General features: G+C 36.1%; 2 protein-coding genes across 2 annotated transcripts in view; one reads left to right on the top strand and one right to left on the bottom strand.

Annotated features, from left to right (window-relative positions):
• The window catches only part of LOC145936615 (uncharacterized), a 50,946-nt gene extending 28,869 nt beyond the window's left edge, over positions 1 to 22,077 (top strand). The window contains exons 8-10 of the mRNA XM_083038953.1: positions 5,122 to 5,862; positions 16,165 to 16,451; positions 16,544 to 22,077. Coding sequence (XP_082895079.1) covers positions 5,122 to 5,862; positions 16,165 to 16,451; positions 16,544 to 20,311 — 4,796 coding nt within the window. The 3' untranslated portion in view covers positions 20,312 to 22,077. The remainder of the gene's footprint in view (positions 1 to 5,121; positions 5,863 to 16,164; positions 16,452 to 16,543) is intronic.
• A 305-nt stretch (positions 22,078 to 22,382) lies between these two features.
• On the bottom strand, positions 22,383 to 23,955 carry LOC145936619 (fatty acid-binding protein-like). The gene is made up of 3 exons (XM_083038959.1): positions 23,642 to 23,955; positions 22,752 to 22,856; positions 22,383 to 22,514 (listed from the first exon to the last, which is right to left on the bottom strand). Exons 1-3 carry the CDS (start codon positions 23,882 to 23,884, stop codon positions 22,458 to 22,460), a joined length of 405 nt encoding a protein of 134 aa, XP_082895085.1. The 5' UTR covers positions 23,885 to 23,955; the 3' UTR covers positions 22,383 to 22,457.
• Between the last annotated feature and the right edge of the window lie 1,479 nt (positions 23,956 to 25,434).

Below are 25,434 nucleotides of genomic sequence, written 5' to 3'. Positions count from 1 at the left end.
TCTAAGAGAAAATTCTCTCTGTGTACAATTAGCTTTGTTTACTTGCTACTTTTTATTTTTTCGCTGCCAGAATGCAAGACAGCTTTACACAGCTTTTTCATTTATCTCTAGGTTTCCCGGTATATATATACATATATATATATATATATATATATATATATATATATATGCATAATGAATAATCAACAATTTGTAATAATTTAAAATCGCACAAGATATTTTCAACTGTAAAAAATGGTTACACTTATAGTGTTGCCTGTATAAGTTTGCTGGAAGGCATTTATTATATAATATTAAATTATCGAGCAAGGAGCAATTTATTGCGAGGATTTCCGTTCTGCGATATATTTCGGAAGTGATTAATTCACGTGTAATAATATGTGTTGTAATTTTTTACGTGGACTTCAGTAATGAATTCTAAACGGCTGAATTTTTTTTTATAATTGCTAATTGCGAGTTTTCAAATTTCACTCGATTTTTTTTGTATCATCGTCATTATATGTCGATATACTTAATATAAATCTGTAATTACGAGCTGATTACACTTTTCATTTATGAGTTCTTTGTCCGAGATTAATTTAGCTTCAACGAAAAGTTATAAGAAGTTTCAAAAATTATTAACCATCAATGATGTAATTCTCGATATTTTTAAATATGCAATTTAGATAAATGAATATCTTTGTTTCAAATTCTTAAGCTGTAATTTTAAGTATTTTTTTTTTACTATTGCATTTCTAAGATTTTTAAATCGCAAATAAATCTAGTTTTTTGTTTCATTTCTAAATTACTGGTTTAGAAGGAAATATTATTTTATTCACATATAAACATTCGTTATTTAATTATTCCATATCGATCTAATTATCATGTTGTACATCATTAACGAATATCGATATGTGCTATCTCATATCATTCACAGTCTTTATCATAGTTTTGCTTTATCAATGTATGTAGCCGGTCTCTGTACCATAAGTAACCTTGGACAGCAATCAATGTCGCATTGAAAACGCAATTAGAATCCATTAATCTTCTTTAAGTGGTTCTATTCATAATAAAATTTCTTCGACGATTCTTTCACAATATAAATCTTGGTATATTTTAATTTTATTGCATTTTTTCCTAAATTCTTTTTTCTAAAACATATTAAAGCAAAAATATGTAAAAATAAATAATAAAAATGATATACACAAAAGATAGGGACAAAATAACAAAAGTATATTTTTAATATATTTCTTTAGATATGAACAAATAGATATATATTTTTAGATATAAATAAATTTATATATAATAAATGATGTATAATAAATAATTTCTTTGCAATTCATACAAAGTGTTAATGTGCTGAAAACTTAGGTTTCATTGAGAGTTAAAAGGAAATAAGCGTCATTCTGTGACATCATTTGTGCATTGTTCCTGTGAAAGTTCTTTTTTTTTTTTTTTTTTTTTTTTTCGCTTACCCTCTTTGCTAACAATGCGACACGCGTTAAATGAATCCTCGAGACCTCGAGAGAGAGAGAGAGAGAGAGAGTATGGATAATCATTAGTGCGACTCGCCGATTTTTCTGTTTGCTTTTTTTCCCCCGATATAATACTTTTCTGCATAAGAAACGAAACATTTGTTTCACGTTTTCATAGAAATATCATCATGTATTAAAAATACATCATGTGTTCAAAATATAAGCACATATTCGGAGATACATATATATCTTAATTAGTAATTTGTTAATTTACAATAATAAATTCGTAAAATTTTGCACTGATTTTTATTCGTTTTAATTATATTATAAAAACCTTCGAAGAATTGTATATATATTTTATATAATTATATATATACATTTTTACTATATATGTTCTTAGCAATTAGCAATATATTTATCATTGACATACCCGATTATTGATCGATGCAACATCGGTCCCCCCCGTGGTTGCTCGATGCGTCACCAGGGTACTACATCCGGATGTCCGCAATATGACCACGTTGACATTGATGATTACGATTTGCATGGTGCCCATGTAACTCGATGAATTTCGGTGAATTTCACAGAACGAATTTTGCTTTTTCTCTCAAGGAACCTCATCGCTTGTGCTTATTTTTGATAAGTGATATTGTTCCCGAGAGAAAAAGAGGTAGAGAAATATGAAGAAAAATAAAAATAAAAAATGAAAAATTAATATTTCTCTACTTCCTCCCCCTCCCCCTTTCTTCCCTCGCCTCCAGATGGCAAGCAAATGTTCTCGCGATGTAATAAAGTCACTAGAGCGCAAATACAAGAGAATGAAAGAGAAGACGACGAGAGAGGTGAGCGGCAATGGGCAGAAAGAAAGAGGGATCGAGGGGGTGAAAGGGGGCGAAGAGGGAGAAACTAAAAGAGAGAGGGCGGAGGACGAAGGAGCGAATGAGAGGGAGAGGACTACGCAGGCGTCGATAGGCGGTGTAGCGCGTAGGTCAATGTACTTTCCTCCAGGGCCGCACAATATTCGAAGACACTGATTTTGCGCAAATATGACATTTTTTACAAATTCTATATATACTGTGTACATTGAGAGAATTTTCTCTTAGAATTTACCCTGAAAATTATGGTAATCGTGGGACAATATAATATGGAAATAACTTTAGGACAATTTCTCTGATTTAATATTTATCACAATACAAAAAAATAATATCTATCACAATAAAATATAAAACATGTTTGATTAATTTTACTAAACTGCATAGTAAAATTAATTAAATATATTTTATATTTTATTATAATAGATATTATTTTTATTGTGATAAATATTAATCAGAGCTCATAAAATTCTGTTCATATTGTCCCACGATTACCATAATTTTCAGGATAAATTCTAAGAAAAAATTCTGTCTCTGTATGTACAGGGTGTAACTGAAAAAATATGGAGCACAGAGCCTCAGATTCTCTAGCCAATTTGGAGACGAGTTTTCTTCAGCGAAAATGTTGGGGGAGATCATTATTTTTTGCATTATCATGTTCTTAATTTTTGCCATCATCTCTTATCTTTGTAACGAAGCCTTAATTCAAATTTTATTAAAGTGGACTCTATCTGAAATTATAACTGAAGAATGTAGTTTTGTTAATATTTTAACTCCACAAAGTTTAGTTTGCGAGAAGCCTTTTTTTCAATCATTTATAACTTGAAAATTATATTGGTGCCTCGACATTTTCACTGTGAGAAAAAATCGTCTCCAAATTGGCTAGAGAATTTGAGGGTGTGCTCCACATATATTTTTTCAGTTATACACAGTATATATAGAATTTGTCAGAAGTTTCACGATATTTGAAGATATATACCACATAAGACACGAAATTGTTTCTATACTCACAAAATTTTGCTCTTATTTTCAATCTACTTTTTCACGTTTATGAATTCTGAAGGATTTTGATTTTAGAGTTTCATTTTTATAGGAACTATATACTGTATATTGAAGTATCTTAAATTGTTAGAGTTTAATAAAAAAGTTTACGACAAAATTATAGATTAAATAGTTTTAAAATGGAGAATAATCTGACTGCTTAAAGCTTAAAGTATCAAAATGGATATTAAATGGAGTATTGAGATCGAAAATAGAAACAAATTTCATTTGGGTACAATTTAAAAAATGCCTCACGAAAATGGTCTAATTTAAAAATGGATAATAAAAATGATGTTTGCAATGTGTAATGTATGTGGTGGTTGATACATTGCAAAAGTTAATTCAATTTTTTAACTTTGGGAGTTCATATTCATATGAGAAGAGTTTGAATTTCATTATAAATAAATGTTATAAAAAAAATAAAACAAAACATTTATATTAATTAATATGAAAGAGAAAAAATATAAAGTAAATAATACATATTACATATATAATTACATTTTCCTAGATTTTCTTTCTTGAAAATACTTTTGATATGATGATTTGTGATAGACAAGTTTTTGGTGTAAAAATACATTTGACACAATGACAATAGCGATTTTAAAAAATATTCAGAATCCGGTATTGCGTGTAAATAAAAAATATATAACAATCGAAAATACTTATTCTTCTTGCTTATTGCTGAAAAATAAACAATATTTACATGTTGCTTAACAAAAAATATCGTAAGACATTTTTTCTGATGTATCCAAAAAATGTCCAAAACTTTATATTTTTCTTTTTTTATATATATCATCTACCTTATATATTTTCTTCCGTAAAAATTATTTAATTCTTACGTCATCGATGTAAATCGTAACGAGGATGACACTTTGCAATAGCAATAACAGTGTGAATTGTGTACATAATAACATATTTTATAGAAAACGATATATATATATGTGATATTATAGCTGCGATGGCTCTTGAATGTGATCGCGTGATGATCTTGAAGAGGGCATGTTTTATTCACGAACCATTGACTTTGCCGACTATAAACCGTAGCTGCACTTTTATTATTCGATGAGATACGCCGATAAGCTAATTGACTACGGAACAGCGTATCCATTGAAAAACATTTCTCTGCTAGATTCTTCGCTTTCCTTTCTCGCGTCAGGTCTTTTAACATTTTTTTAATATTAGTTAATATTAATTAATATTAATATCAGTATTTATATAATTTATATATTTATATTAATATTTAGTATTATTAATTATTAATTATTGCTAATATTAATCTTAGTATTTATTAATTGATATTAATATTAAGTGATTAATATTAAATAGTACTAATAATAATATTAATTTTTATAATATTAGTGTACATCCTAATTTGGATTATTATATTTATTTCTTTCGCTATGTCGTAAATGAAACACCGGGGCAATTTTTCATAATTTAATTGCGTAATATTAATTTTGTCGTGCCGAGAGAATATATGTAAAAAATGCATATACGCGCACGCGATGAAAATTATTCGCTTCGTTAAGGTCGTCGGAAAATTATTTCCAGAATCCAGAATCGCGGAACTTTTGGTAGCGGAAGACCTAACAAACGGGACAACCGCGTATGCAGTAAGGGATTTACGTACCGTTTCAAAGTTATGCCCCCAACGATATAATATTGTAGCAATTAAAAAGCAATCATATGGTCGTATGCCATCACGATTTGTGTCGAGAGAATTTTTAACGAACGCCGTTTCTTTATCTTTGCAGACGATCTCAAGCACGTGCACCAGGCGCTACTGCAGAGCGCGAAACGCGCGGGATCCTTGGACAACATCACCGTGATCGTCGTGTTCCTGACACCGCCGGTCGAGATCGCCTTACGGCATTCGCTCCTGACTCATCCAGCACCGAATGGTCTACTACTGAACAGCATGGACCCAAATAACCCGGTCTCGTCGAATTCCGGCCAGTTCGACATGAATGCTGCCTTCATTAAGCAGCAGCAGTTGATCGACGTGGAGCTGCATGACCGCGCTGATTTCGAGGTAAATCGCGCGATCTGCGGGATGGCCAGGAACGGCAAGCATCAGGACGGTGACGGCAACGATGACGATTACGATTACTCCGATCTGGGTCCCGAGACTGACGTCGACGCCGGCGAGGATTCTGTCGACAATCATCTTTCGGAATCGTTCCTCATCTCATCATCGTCGTCGCACGAATTCACCTTCCTCGAGAAGCCGCCGTTGGAACTCGAGATCCACAACATAGACGATGGAGAGCAGGAAGATCCGCTTCGTCGCGACAACGCGAACGTCTGTCCCGCGGACTCGGTGCTAAACGACGATCATATCAAACTGAGTGACAGAAACAAGGTTCGTTACGATGAAAGCAACAATGACGACGACTACCACGGCGGAGAATCGCGCGTGGTGGAAACTACCACTAGCATCGGCCCGCATACCTTCGTGGACGATGACGAGTCGCCACCCTCGCCGCAAGTTGTTAGTAAGTGCACCTTGTCCGTTGTAAAGACTCGCCTGTGCGCCGCTTTGGTATACGGTCACGTTTATCGCCTGGTGAGCAATCTATTCGTGTCGCTGGCGAATTACATCTCGGGTTCGTTCGCCGCACACGTTTTCGGTCTACGCAAGAAGTGAAGAACGCGTCTCGTTCTTTGCCCGAGATCGTAAAGCCTCGAGATATAAATATGTATATATATATATATATATATAAAAATGACAAGCGGATTAAAAAACGATATAACGTAAATTATAGATTTTCGTCGCCGCACGCGACTTCAACGATAGATTGCACTAGTCGTTATACATCGCGCAGGGCAAAGGATTTTGTACAGGATTATTTTAATCTTTTAATAGGCAAATATTTAAAAATTTTATTTTATTTTTTTTAGTATCAAAAATACGCGACAAACGTTTCCTTTTTATAATATCTTTCAGCTGTAGCTTTATCAAAGTAGAGTAAGATTAGTTAAAACCGTCATCTTTCTCCTAAAAGAAGGCATATTTCCTTTTTTTTCACTCTACACATACACGTTATCCGCATTTTAATAGACTTACATGGACATAGTTACAATCGATTAATCAGGATTTTTTAGAATATCGATGGCAGAGAAAATTATTTTTTTCTCTATAAAGTAACAAAATCAATTAATTCGATTATAAAAAAAAACGAAATATTTAATTGTTACAACTCATGTGTCAATCTGATGAACAACGAAACTTAAAAGCTCGCGAATTAACGAAAGTAGCGAATATGTCAGCAATGATACTGTACGAGGAAATATTGTTTTTCTAATTGATTTTGAAATTGATTCTATTTAATTCGCATTAGCAGCACCGTGAAAACAAAGATTGAAATGCAATATATAAAAATTGGCTTTTTCACCGTAAAATTGCTTTCTCGAATTGTGAAAATTAAATATCGAGATTAAAAAACGAGGCACGCTAACGTAAATTAGACGTCGTAAATCTTTATATTATCAGATGTGCAATTTTCTAGCTTGTCATGTTCGAAAAGAAAGAGAAACGTTTCTAAATAATAATTATTTATGAAAAGAAAAATAAATAATACTATTATAGAGCTATTAAATAATAGTTATTATAATTAATAATTAATATTTGCCGTATGTTAATTATTAAAGAGATTGAAAAACAAGTAAAGATTATTTCATATTAATTAAATTAATGAAAAGTAGCAAAGTAGATATTGGATTTGATATTGGAAAATTTCAAATTTGATGAATCTTAATATTTGATCATTAAATAAAAAATCTAAATGAGATATATTCTTATCAATTTGCTTGATAAGCAAAGCTGTTTAAAAACGCTTTTTAATATTAACTGAGATATTATACGTATCATAACTACCAGTTATTATAAATATTATTTTTGGTGTGAACAATTGTCATTCACATACATAAAGAAATAACGTTTATTTTTCAAAAAATATTTACATCTAATAAGAAAAAAATTCTTTATTTTTGCTATCTTTTTTTCTTTTAATCTATTTATTGAACACTCAACTTAGTAATATAATATATCGAAAAAGCCAATTTTTGCAAATTCTTATAAAAATTGTAAATTGTTATCGTACTTTCTATCAAGAATGTTTGATATTTTTAACCAGTCGACAAACTCGCTTACATTTGATAACATCGAACTCTCTCTCTATAATTTCTACCTTTCGAATAATCAAAAGATACCGTAATACAATGATTCGCTATTAGCGTTATCGCAGTTTCAGATAATTAAACAAATACCATCATACAAGAGTACTGTTACGTACTTCGAATTGAGCGCGCTCGCGGCCGAGGACCGAAGGCGCGCGATTGGCTGGCGCGGCGCGTCCGCGTCGCTGATTGGCGGATGCGCGACCAATCGGGCGGCGTGCCGCCAATTGTCGCCGGCCGCGCGGAAGGGGCAAGAGGCCGGCCGACAGTTCTTACCGAACCTCTCGCGCGTACGTCGTCGTGTGAATGTGCATCTTTCGTGTCCGTTTTGGAGTGCATTTTCGCGTTACTCGCGTGTGTCGGAGTCGCGGATATACCGTCCCTGCGTGTCGCATCGTCGTCGTCGCCGAGCTTCTCGCGAGGAGGACAGGGCACGCACAAACGAACACGTCTTCGAGGTACGTCTCATGCCGCCTGCGCGCTCGCGACCACCATCCTTATTAGCGCCGGCAATTGCGTATTTAAATTTGGAAGCGCGTCGACGCAACTTTGACGTCTTTTTAGCGCCTCATTTGCGTCGTGAAATAACCTTCGATCCCCTCGATATATATTTGCTACCGTCGTCATTTTACCGGCCGGCAACCGGCGACCTGTAATCTCGATCATGTAGTTCGAATCTAGAGAGAGAGAGAGAGAGAGAGAGAAGGAGAGGGAGGGAGAGATGCGGGATAAAAAAAATGCATGCTGTTATGCCTAGAGATTTTTCGAGAACGGCGATCGACGACATTAATACCGGTTTCGAACTTCAGGCCAGGCCGATGTTTTTCCTCCCTCCCCTCGCTCCCCCCCCCCTTTCTCTGTCTCCCTTCCCTGTAGGAAGCAAACTAATTCCTACGAAGTGTTAGATCAAGGCCTCTGCCTATGTCGACTCTCTCGAGCGCTCCGGTTTCCGCCTTTCGTGCGAACGAAGAAAGAGGAAACGAAGAAGAAAAGGGGATGTAGGGGAAGAAGGGGGGCGGGGGGAGGAACGGTTCTTCGTCGCGTCGCATCACATGCGAAGCATGTACGAAAATACCGTGTTGTGAAATCGCCGTGTTGTGTATTATTCTATCTATCGTCATCGCTGTGTCGTCGCGTTGAGAACGAGGTCGCTTCAACGTGTTTTGTCTCGTATCGAGACGGTGGAAATTATATTTCGACAGGTTGAATTAATTGTGACAGTGTAAATAATATAATGATAATGAAAATCTCTCGCGTCGTCCGATGAATAAATTGTCAGCAATTTCCGCAGGTATCTAATGATCTAGGACTCAACATTATTATCTTGATGTGCCATCGATATTCTCTTTTCCTGTTTAATACGATTTAAGATTTCTTATAATTTTGCAAAAAAAAATCATACATTTGCGAAGACAGAAAATTAGGAACTTTAAATGTAATTTCATAAAAATAGTTTCATTAAGTGATATCTCTGACGCAGAGAAAATTTCCCATCTTGCGAAAAAAAATTGCACTACTTCAGAAAATTAAGAATAATTTGTAGTATATATTTAATGAGGTTTCAATCATATTTTATATCGAGCGCGAACACAACGAAACGAATATCAGGCGAGAGAGAGAGAGAGAGAGAAAGTGAGAAAGTGAGAAATAGAGAGTGTTGTAACTTAGGGAAATTACAGATTATATTCTTACGATTCGCCCTCTTTTCGCGAAAAGAGAAAAAATAATTAATATAGCTTTTTCCTATCGGTCTTACGATGCAATTAATTAGCCAATCGCGTGTCCTTCCCGTATCGCGCGTCTCTATTTATAGACATGAACGCGTGTTGCAGTTCAGTTTGAACGTTCTCAATATCTTCTTTCAAATGTTAAGGTGATTTCGTCGCACGGTAATTGGATCTATCGCGAACGCCAGACAATATTGTCGCGCTACCAGTCTCGTCTTACGCTGAATTTTAAGCGAATCATTCGTGACGCAGAGCACGATGCATTACTTTATCGAGGTATTTTTTTTTTAATGACGTTTTTACCAATTTTACAAGTTTGTCAATTTTTCAACAGATGTCCGCACATTATTTGGCGATAAAGTTTGCAAAATTAGATTAGATTTAGGCAAAAATATAAAATGTCTACGATTCCTCTTCTTTTTTAATTAAAGTTTGGCGATCAAGTTTGTGAAATTAGATTAGATTGAAGAGTTTATACGATTCTTCTTATTTCAACCTCAAAGTTTGCAAAATTGGGTTAGATTAAGATTAAAGTAAGACGAATTATAGACTCTTCTTATTTTAATCTCAATCTTAATTTCGCAAACTTAATTTCGCAAACTTTAATGTGCGAATGTGTTGAAAAAAAATTGACAAAATAAAATTCGTAAAAAAATATTCCAGAAAAAGAAAGACGATAAAACGAATGTGATTGAAAGAGACAGACCAGATTTATTTGCTCTTTTGGTTGCACTTTTATTTTTTAAATTAAAAAAAGTTTTTTTAATTTATACTTTTTCAAAATTTTATTTTTTTCTGTCATTTTATAAATTGCACGAATAAAGTGCTACATGTAAAGGCATGCAACAGAGTATCCGCACGTTGCTGCACCTGTAGAATTGGATAAGACGAAGGTCGATGTTTTTTTTCTTAGGAATATTTTACGTAAGACGAAAAATCAATTCATTTTTTACTCTAAACTGTTGCCAACCGCAGATTGGCAAAAAAACGGAGGGAGTACGCGTTTTTTCTATTTCTTTTCATCGATAAAAACCAGATTAACGATCTTCATAGATTTTAAATAGAGATAGAGAGTCTTTCAGATGCGTTCCCCGAGGCTAACGAGCGGTTTTGCAGAGGCAGAAATTACCGTCTGGCAGAGATACTCTATGTAAAAACGATGTTAAAGCGGCGCGAGAGTGTGACATTAGCTGCAGCAACCGTAGCAATAACATTAAAACAGATAACACTCATTTTTTAGATTTTAATAACTGTAATTTACCGCTATCTCTCTTTTTCTCTCACTAGAGTCATATCTTGCTGCACAATTTATGACGGAGTTTGCCTCCCAGTGCGTATCTACGCTTTCTGCACTTCTTTTCTTTCTTTCATCGAATGTGTAAATGAACTTGGCAAAAAGTATACATAAACTTGCAAAAAGTATACATAAAAGATTGAAAGAGTCGCGCGATGCAAATGAGCGCATGATGACTTTCGGTCTAACAAAAGAAGAAAAAGAAATGACGTACCACAGCCGGCATGGTGAATTTGCATGACCCGTATGCTGCATCGTTTGTTCTTAAATAAACGCTTGCTCATTTTACTTAGATAATAACTATTTATATAAATGTATTAACGATGTGCGCGCGACGACTCTCCGCTCGTTATCGAGGCAAACGAACGCTCTTGGTATACACTGGTTAAACTTGCTATTTCTTATCGCAGAATAATTATGAAGAGTCTCTCTATCTATCGGTCTTTTTTCCACTTGGCTTTTACTATTTTTACATCGTGTTTTTCATCGATCAGATCGACGAATCAGTCTGAAGGCCATTTCGTGATTTAAGGCTCCTGGGTGCTCACCGCGGCCATATTGGATTGTGACAGAAGCGAGAAAGCACACGCTGAAAATTCTTAGATGCCATTTTTTAATGAAAAGATATTTCAATTAAACAGCACTTCAGATGGCTTTAGCACACTCTTAAAAAACCCCGAAAACGATCCTTTTCCCTTTATAATCAATCAACATCTGTAAAATGATCGAGTTATCAGACTTTGACATGCGGAATGACTGCGCATGTGCAAAGACCAGATGGACTGGGCTTCATAATATTATATTTTACAGCTGTTGATTGATTATAAAGGGGAAAGAATAGTTTTCGGGGTTTTTTAAGAGTGTGCTAAAGCCATCTAAAGTGCTGTTTCATCGAAATATATTTTTATTTCGAAATGGCATCTAAGAAATTTTAGCGTGTGTTTTCTCGCCTCTGACATCACGATTTTGACATGGTCGACAAGGAGCCAGGAGCCTTAAGGAGGGAACAGATATATATTTGAAAATGATTAAAGTATCTCATTTCTTTTTATTTTTTAAAAAGGCACATAATATCCTGAACATTTTGAGCTATATAAAGTGATTTTGGATATGTATCTAAGTGCTTAGAAAACAATGTATAAAAGTATCGTTAGAACCTTTGAAATGTTCTTGTATACGAAGGATTAAAATTGCCAAAAAAAGATTGATTTTTTATTTAAAGCATAATTAAAATTCAGAAAGAGTTTACTCCGCAAAAAGCATCGATCAAAATTTTAGCAAAGCATATAAAAAAAGTGAAAGAAATTTTTTATTGGGATATATTAATCAAATGTGGAAAAAAAAAAGAAGATAAAGATAGGTCATTTTGATAGGTCGTAGGATTCCGCCACTTTCTATATCCTTTCTCTTAAAATAGAGACTTCTCGTCGTTTCGTTTTCTATGTCTGCATGAAATCCCAAGATTAAACTTCGATTTCTATCTCGAGTCGAAATGAAAAAAACCTACATGAATAAAAAAATTCATCTTTTACTTCGAAAGAATATTTAAGAATATTTTCAGATATATATTGAAAGTTAGATATATAGAAAAAGTTACAGACGCAATAATTTAACTTTGTGACGCAAATCGATCTTAGAAAAAGATATCAATGAGATATTGAGAGATCGAAAAGATTCTAAATAAACTTCCCGTGTTTTGAGAGAGAAATCTTATAAATAATTATTATGTTACTAAATCTGTTTCTTTCTCTCTTTTTCTCTCATTCTCGTTGATTTAAAATGATTATTATCTATTTGCGACTGATGCAGATTAAGCGCTAATAGAAAAAAATTATTATATTTTAAAAGACAAAAATTTTGTAATTATATGAGGCATTTCACATACTATCGTCTGGTTCTCTTTAAATGACCAGACAGTTTTCAAATGTGTCTGTATTAAAAAAAAAACATTCTACATGTTGAAAATTTATTTTTAACACTTTTTGGAGTAAAAGATTTTAAGATGATTCTAAAATAATTAGAATATCGGAGATTCCTTTCGCACACATAACTCGGATTTAAATATTTATTAATTTATTATCGGAGAAGAAAGAGCCGATTAATTATTTGTAATACTGTTATTAAAGAGGAGCTTTCTAATGGAGAAATAACATTTGTGAGAACTCTATAGTTACAATTTTTCAAAATAATTAAAATAGTAAAGAGTTAGTTTGTAAGAGCTATATATATTTTTCCACTATCCCTTGTACATCGAGAATTTCGACATATAGATTATTGAGATTTATTGTACTTCCTGTATATACTTTTTAAAGTTTATTAGGATCGATGTATTTGGAATTTATATGAAAGATATCGACGAAATTGATTAGAGAGGAAAAACTGAATATTTCGTGCGAATTTACATATCTTGATAAACGTGTTTTAAAGTCTTCGACGTATCTCGGCAAAACGCGTTTGCGAGATATCATCCGAAATCTTGCGAATCGTGGACCAGCGTTTTTTAGGCAGAGGGTGCCTTCCAGCAACAAAATTACACCACAATCATACACTGTGTAACACAGTGTTACGTAGTGTCGATTTGTAACTGGAACGCTGCTCATTGTTAGCTTTTTTATTTACTACTCTTTCTTTTTTTCCTCCGCCAGAAAACAGGACAGTTATTTTAGCTTCTTTACTTGTATCTACACTGAGAGAATTTTCTCTTAGAATTTACCCTGAAAATCATGGTAATCGTGGGACAATATGGTATGGAAAGAATTTTATGAGAATTTATCTGATTAATATTTATCACAATAAAAATAATAATATCTATCACAATAAAATATTTTTAATATGTTTGATTAATTTTACTATGCAGTTTAGTAAAATTAATAAAACATATTTTATATTTTATTGTGATAGATATTATTATTTTTATTGTGATAAATATTAATATGCAAATTCTCATAAAATTCTTTCCATATTGTCCCACGATTACCATGATTTTCAGAATAAATTCTAAGAGAAAATTCTCTCTGTATAGGTTTTTTTTGTACGATGAATATGGTGTAGGTCGACGATTTATAATTTAAAATCGCAGAAGGTACCATCACTGTAAAAAATGATAGCAAATGTAAAAATGTTGATATCCAGAGGGACACAAAACAACGAGCAGTCGAACCACAGCATTTTATCTGTGTACGATTGTGTGGTAGTTAAAATCATTGGGTCCTACACTGTTACACACTGTGTACGTTGCTGAAGAGCACTCAGAGTGATCGTACAAATTTGAAATGCGTTAAATGTGATGGAATGTGTGGAAATCTTGGTGAGTTGGCGCGAGTTTGCATTGGTGGCAAAGAGACTTGGGAGACGGAATTAAAAGCGTGGGCTGCGCTTTTTTTAGCGTCCTTTAACCAGTTTCCACTTAGTAATTTTCCAGACTTCGGTCAGGTGAGCCTGACGTTCTTATCCTTCTCGGCTGCGTTTCTTACATTCTCATAGTTGAGACTTTTCTTCGTCTTCCTCTTCGCACCACAAACTCGTGCCCTCACTTAATTTTTTAATCCTGCAGCAGTACGAAAAGTTTCACGCAAATATCTCTACTTTGAGAATTTGTTCTTTCGCTCTCTGTAATTTATAAGAAATACATTTTGATAGGTGGATGGAAATACACATTAACGTATTAATTAACATATATAACGAAAAATTTGCAATATCAATGAATAATATATGATCGCAAGCCTAATGAAGAAAATTCAATATTCAATATTGATATAAAATTAAAGAATATTAATTGCAATCTCATTGTATCTTGACAATATTAAATTTGCAAATGGATGGATTTACATAGATTTATTAAGCGGTCCATAATTACCTCACATTGCGTTTAATTAATATTAATCCATTATTGTTTGTTTTTTTTAAATTAATTTTCTACTTTCTATTGGACATATTAATTAGATATTGGAAAAAAATGCATACATTTCCATTCAGAAATATATTATAACATTATTTTGAAAATTGAAATCCTGAGAATTATGCTTGAGGCCAGGATATCTTTCGAGATCAAACGCAAAATGTAAAAAAAGTGCAGCTACCAGGAATTTTCTTCGCGCAAATATTCAAGGAATAGATTTATCAAGCACGACTGATTATCCTATGGACCATTTGTCCCATACTGTCCTCTATCTCTTTGCATTTTATCGTTTCGCGTAAAAATGCTCGACCTTAGAACAAAAAGTTGAAGATTTTTTAAAATTATCTTTTGCACCACCCTACTCCGAAAAAAATTAAATTAAAAAAAATTCTTTTTTTTTTTTAAATTAAAAAAATTTTTTAAATTGAGAGCCGAATTCATCGCGCGAATATCCCCTAAATGGATGCATATCGAATATGGATGTCGAACGAATTGGACGATTTCCAAGGCCCGGAGCTACGGGGTCGCTCCTCTAATAATCGCCGTGCACAGGTGGGTGGCGGCGGGCAACGGCCTGTAGAGGAAGGGGTGCGAGGGTGGAGGGAAAGGGGGAGGAGGAGGGCTCTGCGCTCAGGGGGCTCTGTGGAGACTAGATCGATAATGCATCTCTTGGCGGGCGTAGTTTCTCTTAGTCACCGAAGGGGCGATCACTCCCGCGAGGAAGATATCCGTCCGTTTTACAGCCGTCGTTTCCCGGCTGCGCGTCGAGCAGGAGGTTAGTAATGTCGGCCCGTCTGTCGAGCATTAACGTGTAACTTGTAACGAGCATGTAGATTGATCCCAGAGCACTAGCGCAGATTGGTATCTGATCGATTCATTTTAGTTCGTTTATCGCCGAAATTAGTTTATCGCACAATTTTTTTTTCTATTTATTTTTGTGGTGATAAGTATCATCAAAGAAATTTCAACAGTTATTTTTAACGATTATTACAAATGTGAAATTTATAGGTATTCTTACATAATGATTGAAACATTCAATCCGAGAATAAAATAAATTCGTGTAAGATATTTTTTAATAGCGTAAACTACAGTTTGTGAAATTTGTAATCTTATTCTTGATAAATTTCTCAATTTAAATGACGCAATTTTTTCTTAAAAGACAAATCTTTGTTATATAACTTGAAAAAACATTGAAGTAAAAAATATTGTGATATTGTAATATCGCATACTTGATAGTAATTTGGCATTGATATCTTTCATAAAATAACAAAAGTAAATTTAAGTAAGAACCCCCAAAAATTAACAAATTATTGACGGGCCATTTCATTTAAATCAACAAGTGAGAATGCTGTATGATTTTCAATTTTGATAATTTTTTACATGCTGTAGCATATATTTTCTACAGCACAGGCTTTATTTAAAAAAAAATTTTTTCCTTGGTTATAAAATAAAAAAATGATTAAAATTCATGCAGCCACTAATTAATTAATTTTTTTATGTGTTGATTTATATTAGAATAAACCTGAAAAAATTGCATTTGAATTCGCTGCGATTAAATGACATAAAAAGTGAAGTGTCTTTTTATAATTTGAAATATACGTAGATAATAGTAATATACAGCAAACATGATAAATAAGAATGATATGATGTAGCGAACTGATTATTTGACTCTCAATCTAACTTTTGATGTTTATTTCAGAATCCCTTCAGCATGCATTGATCTCTGAAGCGGAGAATGTAGCGGACAGTGAAGATTCCGAGGACGAGTGGAATTACTACCGTATCGATCCGAACAAAAAGGAATCTGCGGCTGTCACGACTGGCGAATCCATCGAGGACATTGAGAAACAAAGTGTACAGAATCCCGAGTCTGTTCCGAGAGATAGTTCAGAGGAGGTCCAGTCTTCAAAAGTCGAGGAAGTCGACATTAAATGTGAAGGATCGGAAGAAAAAGAGAGCCCCTCTCTTAAGCTTGTTAATATCGATGTAATTACAATTTGCACATTATTATTTTTTGTCATTCACAATTCACGTCAAAATATATTATTTCGAATAACAATACCGTTGTACACTTTTAGATAAGCTACCAGAAAGATTCGAGCGAATCGGAGAAGAAGGATCACGGAGAGAAGAGGAAACAGGCAGACGACGACGATAAAGAAGACATGGATTTCCAATTGAATCCCGAGGCGGCCGAGTTCGTCCCGTTGTCACCACCGCTGCTGAATAACAGGAATAACGCCCTTCAGGATTATCCCATCAGCGGCTCTCCCCTGAAACAGACGCCGGCGATGGATGATATTCTGATACCGAGTCAGAGCGAGTTTGAGAAGGAGGTGTGCCTCCGACCGAAGGAGATAGACGAGGACTTTTCCAGTGACGACCAACAGAAGCACGCGGCAGCGGCGTGCGATAATAATCTGCCAGACATGGATGTGTCCGAGATCTCGTCGACCAAGGCCGAGGTGGGCGACGACTCCATGGCACGTAACGTGTCCACGACGCAGTGGCAGACGGATATCTCTCAGTGGAGCACGACGACTCGCAATGACACGGGCTCTGACTCGGAGGAGTATGAGATCATCAACAGGGACACCGATCCCATGACGATGTCATTCACTCCGGGTGCTCTTGAGGCGGCGTTCGAAAAGAGCGTCGATCTGAATGCCGTGCACGAGCTGGACGACAGCTCGGACGATGCTGATGACAACACGCCGCCGGGTTCACCCAGTGGACAGTGCGTGAACGAGAATGTACTCGCGCATACACCCTTGTCGGATGATAAGGGACCGATCGATCTTCTGTCATCATCGACGCCACACCCCGCGGACAATCAATCTACGCGTACTGCCACCTCCGAGTCGGACAGGGCAAAAGAGACATTGTTCTCGGCCTTCATGGTATTCAAGGAAAGTATGTCTACGGAACAGCAACTCGGTGTCACTCCTCTCGCGGACGATCGTCTTCCAAGTCAGATGGAATGGATCGTCTCCCAGCCTGATCATTCGCAATCGACGCCACACCCCGTGGACAATCAATCGACGCGTACTGCCACCTCCGAGTCGGACAGGCCAAAAGACACATTGTTCTCGGCCTTCATGACATTCATGGAAAGTATGTCTACGCAACAGCAACTCGGTGTCACTCCTCTCGCGGACGATCGTCCTCCAAGTCAGATGGAATTTATCGTCTCCCAGCCTGATCATTCGCAATCGACGCCACACCCCGCGGACAATCAATCGACGCGTACTGTCACCTCCGAGTCGGACAGGGCAAAAGACACATTGTTCTCGGCCTTTATGGCATTCAAGGAAAGTATGTCTACGGAACAGCAACTCGGTGTCACTCCTCTCGCGGACGATCGTCCTCCAAGTCAGATGGAATCGATCGTCTCCCAGCCTGATCATTCGCAATCGACGCCACACCCCGCGGACAATCAATCGACGCGTACTGCCACCTCCGAGTCGGAAGGGGGAAAAGGCACATTGTTCTCGGCCTTCATGACATTCATGGAAAGTATGTCTACGCAACAGCAACTCGGTGTCACTCCTCTCGCAGACGATCGTCCTCCAACTCAGATGGAATCGATCGTCTCCCAGCCTGATCATTCGCAATCGACAAATCCGTTCGAAGTAGATAACAACGAGTCGTTGCTAATGTCTAGCGGGCACAATTATACCAGATCCTCGGTTTTCGACGTATGTACGGAGTTGGATTGCGGAGAAAACTTATTGATGAAGGAATTTGATAAGACACAAAACGAAGGGGAACAAATGGATTTGCGTGAAAAAGTTGATGAGACGCAATTCGAATCACGCGTTACGTTAAGTGAATTAGTTCAATTTGATTCTGAAACGGAATTGCTGATCGACCAGAATCAAGATACTGCGATTCTTGAATCGGACAATCAGCCATCGTTAAGCGGCACGGAATATGAATGTGAGGAGGCTGAACGTCCAAAAAAGCGGAATATTGATTCTGTAGGACAGTATCTGAGCATAGGCGAATATGAACCACCATCTAGCGACCTTAAGGAGGATTTTTACCCCAGGAAGAATAAAATGCTGCCAAATGACGAGTATCTAGGTTTTAAAGTTACTTTGGACTTTTCAGATCCCGCTTTCAGAGCCGCCTACGATGAGAAGAGAAAGAAGGAGAAGGACCAGGATCTTAAAGAGCCATGTAACAACCATCCCGACAAATTCGAGAAAGATGATGATGATGCCGCACCTAACAATACTATTTCGTCCGAAGAATCGAAGGAAGAGGAAACCACGAATGACGAAAAGCAAAATCAACCTGAAGGTCAGACGCGTGAGGAAGATGCGTCGTCGGCTTCCAAATCATTAAACAATCCGCAAACCGAAAAAATAGAAGATATATCATTTGTAAAACTCCAGGTTTGTCCAGTGCTATGTGAGAAAATCACACTGAATTCATGTGAAGATATTTCTACCGGCAAAGAAGAAGAGACAAAGCGAGAGACCGCGAAAGCAACGTCGTCGGCTTCCAAATCATCAAATAATGCGCAAACCGAAATAATAGAAGATATACCATTTGTAAACGTCCAGGCTCGTCCTTCAGGGATATGTGAGGCAATCCGACGAATCGATTTGGAAAATGTTTTTACCGGTTTTAGCGACATAGAAGAAGAGACAAAAGCGATGGCCAAAGTCGTTGAAAGTACAGTGAAAGCGAAAGCGACGACGACTTCGACGAAACGTCCAGCGAAAACGATGGCGACGACGACGACGAAGATAACATCGACAACGAAGACGGCAACGAAAGCTACACCGACGTCGCCCTCCAAAGCAGTCAGTTCGATAACTAGCTCGCGAACAACCGCAACATCACAATCGGCGACCGCGAAGAAATCCGTCGCAGCTCGTCCTAAGCAGCTGACGTACGGTTCGGCCAGAGCGACGGTCTCGAGTACTAGCGGTAAAATCACCGGCACCAAGACCACGACGTCATCTAATAAAACCGCGACGACAACAGTAACAACAACAGCGACGAAGACTAGCGTTTCGCCGCGGGTAAGCACGATAAAGTCGAGGACCAACGTTACCGTCACTGCCTCGTCCAAGTTGAGCGCCTCGGCAACGTCAGCCGAGAAGAAATCGACGACGAATAAAGTCGCTACCACCTCCGCCAAACCAGCGAGCACGAAGACCACGACGACCACGAAGACTACCGCGCTAGTCGCCAATTCATTGGCGTCGACGACCGCGAAAACGTCGACCACGTCCAACGCAACGTCGAAACCGAGATCCACGTCAGCTGGGACGATCGCTAAGACGTCGCTGACGACATCCGTGAAATCGTCGACGACGTCGTCGAGACCCAAAACCGCGCCGTCGACCGTCAGCGGCGTCAAGCCCCGTGAAAGTTCCGCGAAAACCACCCCGGCCAAGTCGCCATTGATCGACAAACAGAGTAAGGATACGGTCAACAAGCAGATCTCCCGGTCTAGCGCGGGCGGAACCCCGTCATCCAAGACCGGTAGTAGAGCTTCCGCTTCCCTGGTCGGCAACACGGCTGCGAAATCACGTCTGTCGGTTGGCAAATCACCAGGTAAAGTGTCCGAAACCGCGATCTCGCCCACGAAGAAGTCCTCCCTGACGCCGAAACCCGTATCAAAGACCACTCTTGGGGCGAAGATAGCGTCCTTGACCGAATCGTCTATGATGGTGCAGAATGGAGTTCCTGAGAATCAAGTGGTGGTGGAGGTAAGCAAAACCGCTGTGACAACAGCGACGAGCGATAAGCCCGAGGATGACGTGCCACGGAAGGACGCGTCACCAGTGGACGTGCCGACCGATAATCAGCTGATAGTCACCGATTGAAGCGACCGAAGAAGACCGATCGAGAGAAGCCAAGAAGAAGAAGTTCGCCGACAACGCGATACCGGCCTAGGGATTAAGACGTAAGAATTTTTACGCAAACCGTTGTAGGTTTTTTCCTCTTTTTTTTGTAATTCTTATTTAACGAACGGACAAGAACAACAAGAGTGCTGCCCGCGCGTTCACGGGAGAGATTTAGTATTTAGGATATAATATATATGTCGAATAAAACAACAGACAAAAATTTACTGTCCTTACGCGCAAACAAACATACATATACATGCGCGGATATGTTTGATCTTAACATGAGGCGAAAGAAGCAAGGCATAGTTATTCTAAAACATCGCTTTCGACAACTGCTGCCTTATCATAATAAAAATCGATAATCTCTTATTATGTAAATATAATTCGGATTCGTTTTTTCATGCGTCGTTTCTTCTTCAAATATTAAGTTAATAACGATAAGTTCTTCGCGGACACCTGAGATCGTCCGAGCATAGGATATCTAGCGGCGGACCTGGAAACGGATTTTAAAATTCTGATACGGCAGTACGTTAATCTTTCAACATTCAACACGCGGAAACTCAATAAAATACATATATATGGATTTTTTTATCATTTTTTAATTTTATATGCGCAATTGCAATTGATGAATACAGTTACTCGCGATAAACTTTTACTTGATTGACAAAAGAAAAGAAGAGTGGAAGAAAAGAAAAAAATAGAGGGATAAAGAAAACGTATATTTATTCTTGTTTGTTCCTATTTTTTTGAAGTTGAATTCATTGCGAGATTATATATCGACTCGTAATCATGATAATACAATGCTATCTCTATCTAATCTATGTACAGCACCCTTATGATTTTAATGTGATACCTTAAAATACTTCTTAAGTACATTTGAATGACAGGAGAATTTTATATATGTATATGGATAGAAGGGGAAAAAGGAAGAGGAACGAGATTCTCTCTTGAAACTTTAGTGAGAGAAAATTCAAAAGGGAAAAAATAAAATAGAGAAATACATATTATATTATACAATATATCATGTATATGTATATACATATACATATATATATATATATGTATGTATGTATGTATACATATATGTATATGTATATATATATATATATTTCTGTTTCTTTTAATTCTTTCTCTCGCCGGAATCTTCAAATCTCGCTCCTTTTCTTATTTCTCTGACAATGAGCTGCACGCGCGCGAAACTTTTTTTTTTACTCCGCATAATTTACTCGCAAATTTTATTTTTAAAGCTTCACACATAGACTTCGGATATGCTTCCATTATGTTAACAAAGTAAAAAAATAAAAAAAAATTAAAAAAACATTTGGACGGATGATGTATTCAAGAGGCATTCAAGGAGATTAAAAAAAAGAACTTTTTCCTTTTTTTTTATCGCACTTGACATCTGATCGTGGAGAACATTAGTATTTATTTCGTCCCCGATGAATCTTTATTATTGCACCGATGGCCTTCAAATATGCAGCGAACAAATATGTTTGAATGCGCTCGCGAGAATCCTTTTGCGATATGATGATGAGACTTGTATGTACGCACACGCACAATATTCAATCCGATTTATATATATTGTAATGTGGCCTCTCGTGTGTTTATCGAAGAAAGAGCGAGCGCTAACTTAGCGTTTTACACGCGAATATGCGTGATATTCCGATTTCTTATGTACGCGTATTTGTCACCATTTATTTCTTTCTTAGAATTCATACTTAAATAAATGGCATATTACGTTTGAATTTTATAATGTCAGTGTTATACGTATTTCTCTTTAAAAAAAGTCAAGTGGACTCGAACCAAATAGATTCGAAGGTAAAAACCTAGGTCAATTATGTTCGAATCTTTTCTGAATATTTATGAAATTTTTTATCTTAGTCTTTACAATAAATAGTACTTATAAGAATTATTTCGAACCTTACAGGTGTACTCGATCTAAAATTCGAAAGTACATGTTGAACTTGATTCCAGTTCTATAGTTCTCTATCTGATCTTTACACCAAATGAATCTTTTTTAGAGGAGAGTAATAGGAAAGAAAACATATGCTTTCATCCTTTGATTTCTTTAATAGAACAATCCGATGTTAATTATTACATAATTAATTTAAATTAGAAAGTGGCTTTACAGTCTTTTATATATACGCTTGGCTTTAACATCGGTTCTATTAGTGGATACGTGCTGAAACAAAAGGAAAAAAGAAAATATATATATATGTATAAGAACTTTTTTATATTGTTATTAAATCTTGTGTCCGCGATGTGCTAGAACTCGGTCCGATTAATTTGCAGCTCTTACGGAAAGGCGGCAATTTTTTATTAGCTACACTTTTCTCGGACCGAGTTCTAGCATCGTGGACACAAGGCATTCATCTGTATTAATCAATCATCTGTAATATTCAAAATAGTTTGCACTTACCGCGATCATTCCTGTGTCTGTGAATTCGTAGACTCTGATCACTTTAAGATCTGCGGTTAAAGAAGTCTCCGTTTTGAAGCCGTTGTCCTGTTTCGTAGTCACGCTCTGCAGCAAGATTGAAAAAATTAAACTATTATATATCTGTTAGAACAGAAGTGATGAGAGAGAAATGTAAACCTGACGAAACTTATGATCGAATAAGATAATAATTTTTACACTAGGACAAGAGTCTTGCGAGAGTAACTTTTGTAGTTTCAGTTGGAGCTTGTTGAAAGTGCATTTTTGTTAAGAGAAATAGAAAAAGAAATTTTTCCTTGTTAACGAAAGATTCTTTCCAAATCGAGCAAATTAATGTGTTATATATACGTAAAAATTATTTTATCTAGTTTATATAATATTTTCACTTTATATAATTTTTTGAGAAGATAAATGTTTAAGTAAAACAATATGATAAATGTTATACAATATATATTTATCTTATTATATTATATTTATATGATTATATATTATATTGTATACATATATAATATATACCATAATATATAATATAATAATAATAATATAAATAATATATAGGCAAAAAGAGAGAAAAAGAAAGCATCATTTAATAGATGTTCCGAGATGCTATATATCCTCTCAAACAAACAATGTGATTATTTAAGAGTTTTGATAAAATAGAAATTATATATATCAAGCATCGAAATATGTATGGAGAGTCTCCAGAATTTTCGTGAAAGAAGAAAATATTCCAAGTACTAATTTTGAGCGCTTTCAGAATCTTCTTAAATTTTTTTGTCAATTTAAATTTGATGTATTCCCTTCTACCCCCTGTCTCCCCGATTATGACACGATTCCTCATTCAAGCGATACTCTGTATATATCTAATTTACCTTAAAGGCGACGTTCTGAGATGGAAACCGCTCGTCGTAGACCTCCCCGAGCTTGAAGGTGCTGGTGACGGTTTTGCTCTGACTGGTGATCGCGATCACCCATTGATCTCCGTTCTGCTGGATCTCCACAACCGGATTGGACTGTAAGAACGAGTCCGTGAGCTCGGACTTGCCGATGCTCTTGATAAATTCGTCCGTGTTCTCGCTCGACACGTACTGGTACTTGCCCGCAATCTGCGCCATGATATCGGTATAAAGGATTTTATTCAACGCGCACACAAGAAGAAAGAAAACACACCCGGTGCACCAGGAGCGCGCCGGCTTTTATACGACATCCGTAGATTCAAAGGGGGAGAAGGAGAGGGAGAGGGAAGAGATTTCGTTAAGGGATATCTCTCCGCAAGAGATAGAGAGGGAGAGAACTGTCGGCCAATCTGCTGATATGGTTCCGGACAAAGTATTGGACGGATTATCCGAGTCGACAGGCGGATAGAGACCCATCGTTTTTTGTCGTCATGTTGCTTTATTCTGATGTGTGCCCTTCGTACCCTCTTTCGTGCCGAGGGGGGGAGGGGGCGGAAGGGAGATGCCGCATTTATTCGCGTCCATTTGCGGGTCCATTTGTGTGTTAGTTACTTTGCAACTTACATCCTGCCCCGGCTCTCAGAGTGGGTAAATTTAATATCTTTCTTGATATACATGCATATACAGGAGAGAGAAGCATTCCTGTTCATCATCGTCGTATTACTTATATATAACGTTATGCGTTTGATCAAAATTTTTACGATTGATAATAAAAATATATCTCATTCCTAAAATCATATCGAAAGATGAGAATATGTATATATATAAATATAAAAATTTATATATATATATAGAACAAAATTGTTTAAAATATCTAATTATATATTCTTGAATTTATCATATATATGAATTGAATTGATAAAATAATATGAACTATAAGCGATATCAATATTATAATAATTGCAAGGCCGGAAAAATGAAATATTATATTTGTCCATTGAGTTAATTAATCGATGCAAAAATTGATATATTGTAATGAACACAATCATATTATTTTCATCACAACGATGAATAAATAATCTATCATATCTTCGCAAAATATCATCATAAATTCGATAATGAAACCACAATTTAGTTATATAATCATATATATTGATCTGATATATTATCGACTTTCCCCTCGGACTTTTTATCGCTTATTTGTCTCAAGATTTCTGTATATATACCTTTTTAAAGTTAAAAATTTAATTTTAACATCGCTTATCGCAAAGTTAAACAAGATAGATGGATGCAACGTCAAGTGTTGCGGTCAGGGCAAATTTCACGGTAATTTGAATAACACTTGAGACGGAGCATCGATCACATAAGTGTGTATGTGTGTTTGACTGTGTGAGATACGAAAGTACACACACACGCATATACGTATACATATACACGAGCTGCATCACCAGATACATCATCTATTTGTTAATATGGGTCTTTTCCATAATCTTTATCCAGAGGCACTCGTAACAAGATTTTTATTAACAATGATATCATGCACGGAAAATAACTGTCGATTAGAAAGACTTTATACATGATGACATCATTGGCAAAAGTTCTCGTTTAATTTTATCTTATATATTTTATAAATATATATATGTGTAATGTGTGTGAAGTTTTTAACTAAAGAATTAGAAAATCTTTTGTTATCTCTTTTTCATTTCCCGAAGTTTAATTTACCAAGTCTTTTCCAATTGTTCATAACGAAAATTTAAAACTCTACATTT

Source organism: Prenolepis imparis, unplaced genomic scaffold, assembly GCF_030444845.1.
Source record: "Prenolepis imparis isolate NDT839.2.m4 unplaced genomic scaffold, iyPreImpa1.0 SCAF_5, whole genome shotgun sequence".
Lineage (NCBI taxonomy): Eukaryota > Metazoa > Arthropoda > Insecta > Hymenoptera > Formicidae > Prenolepis > Prenolepis imparis.
The sequence above is the reverse complement of the archived record's forward strand: the minus strand, read 5'-3'. Positions and strand labels throughout refer to the sequence as shown.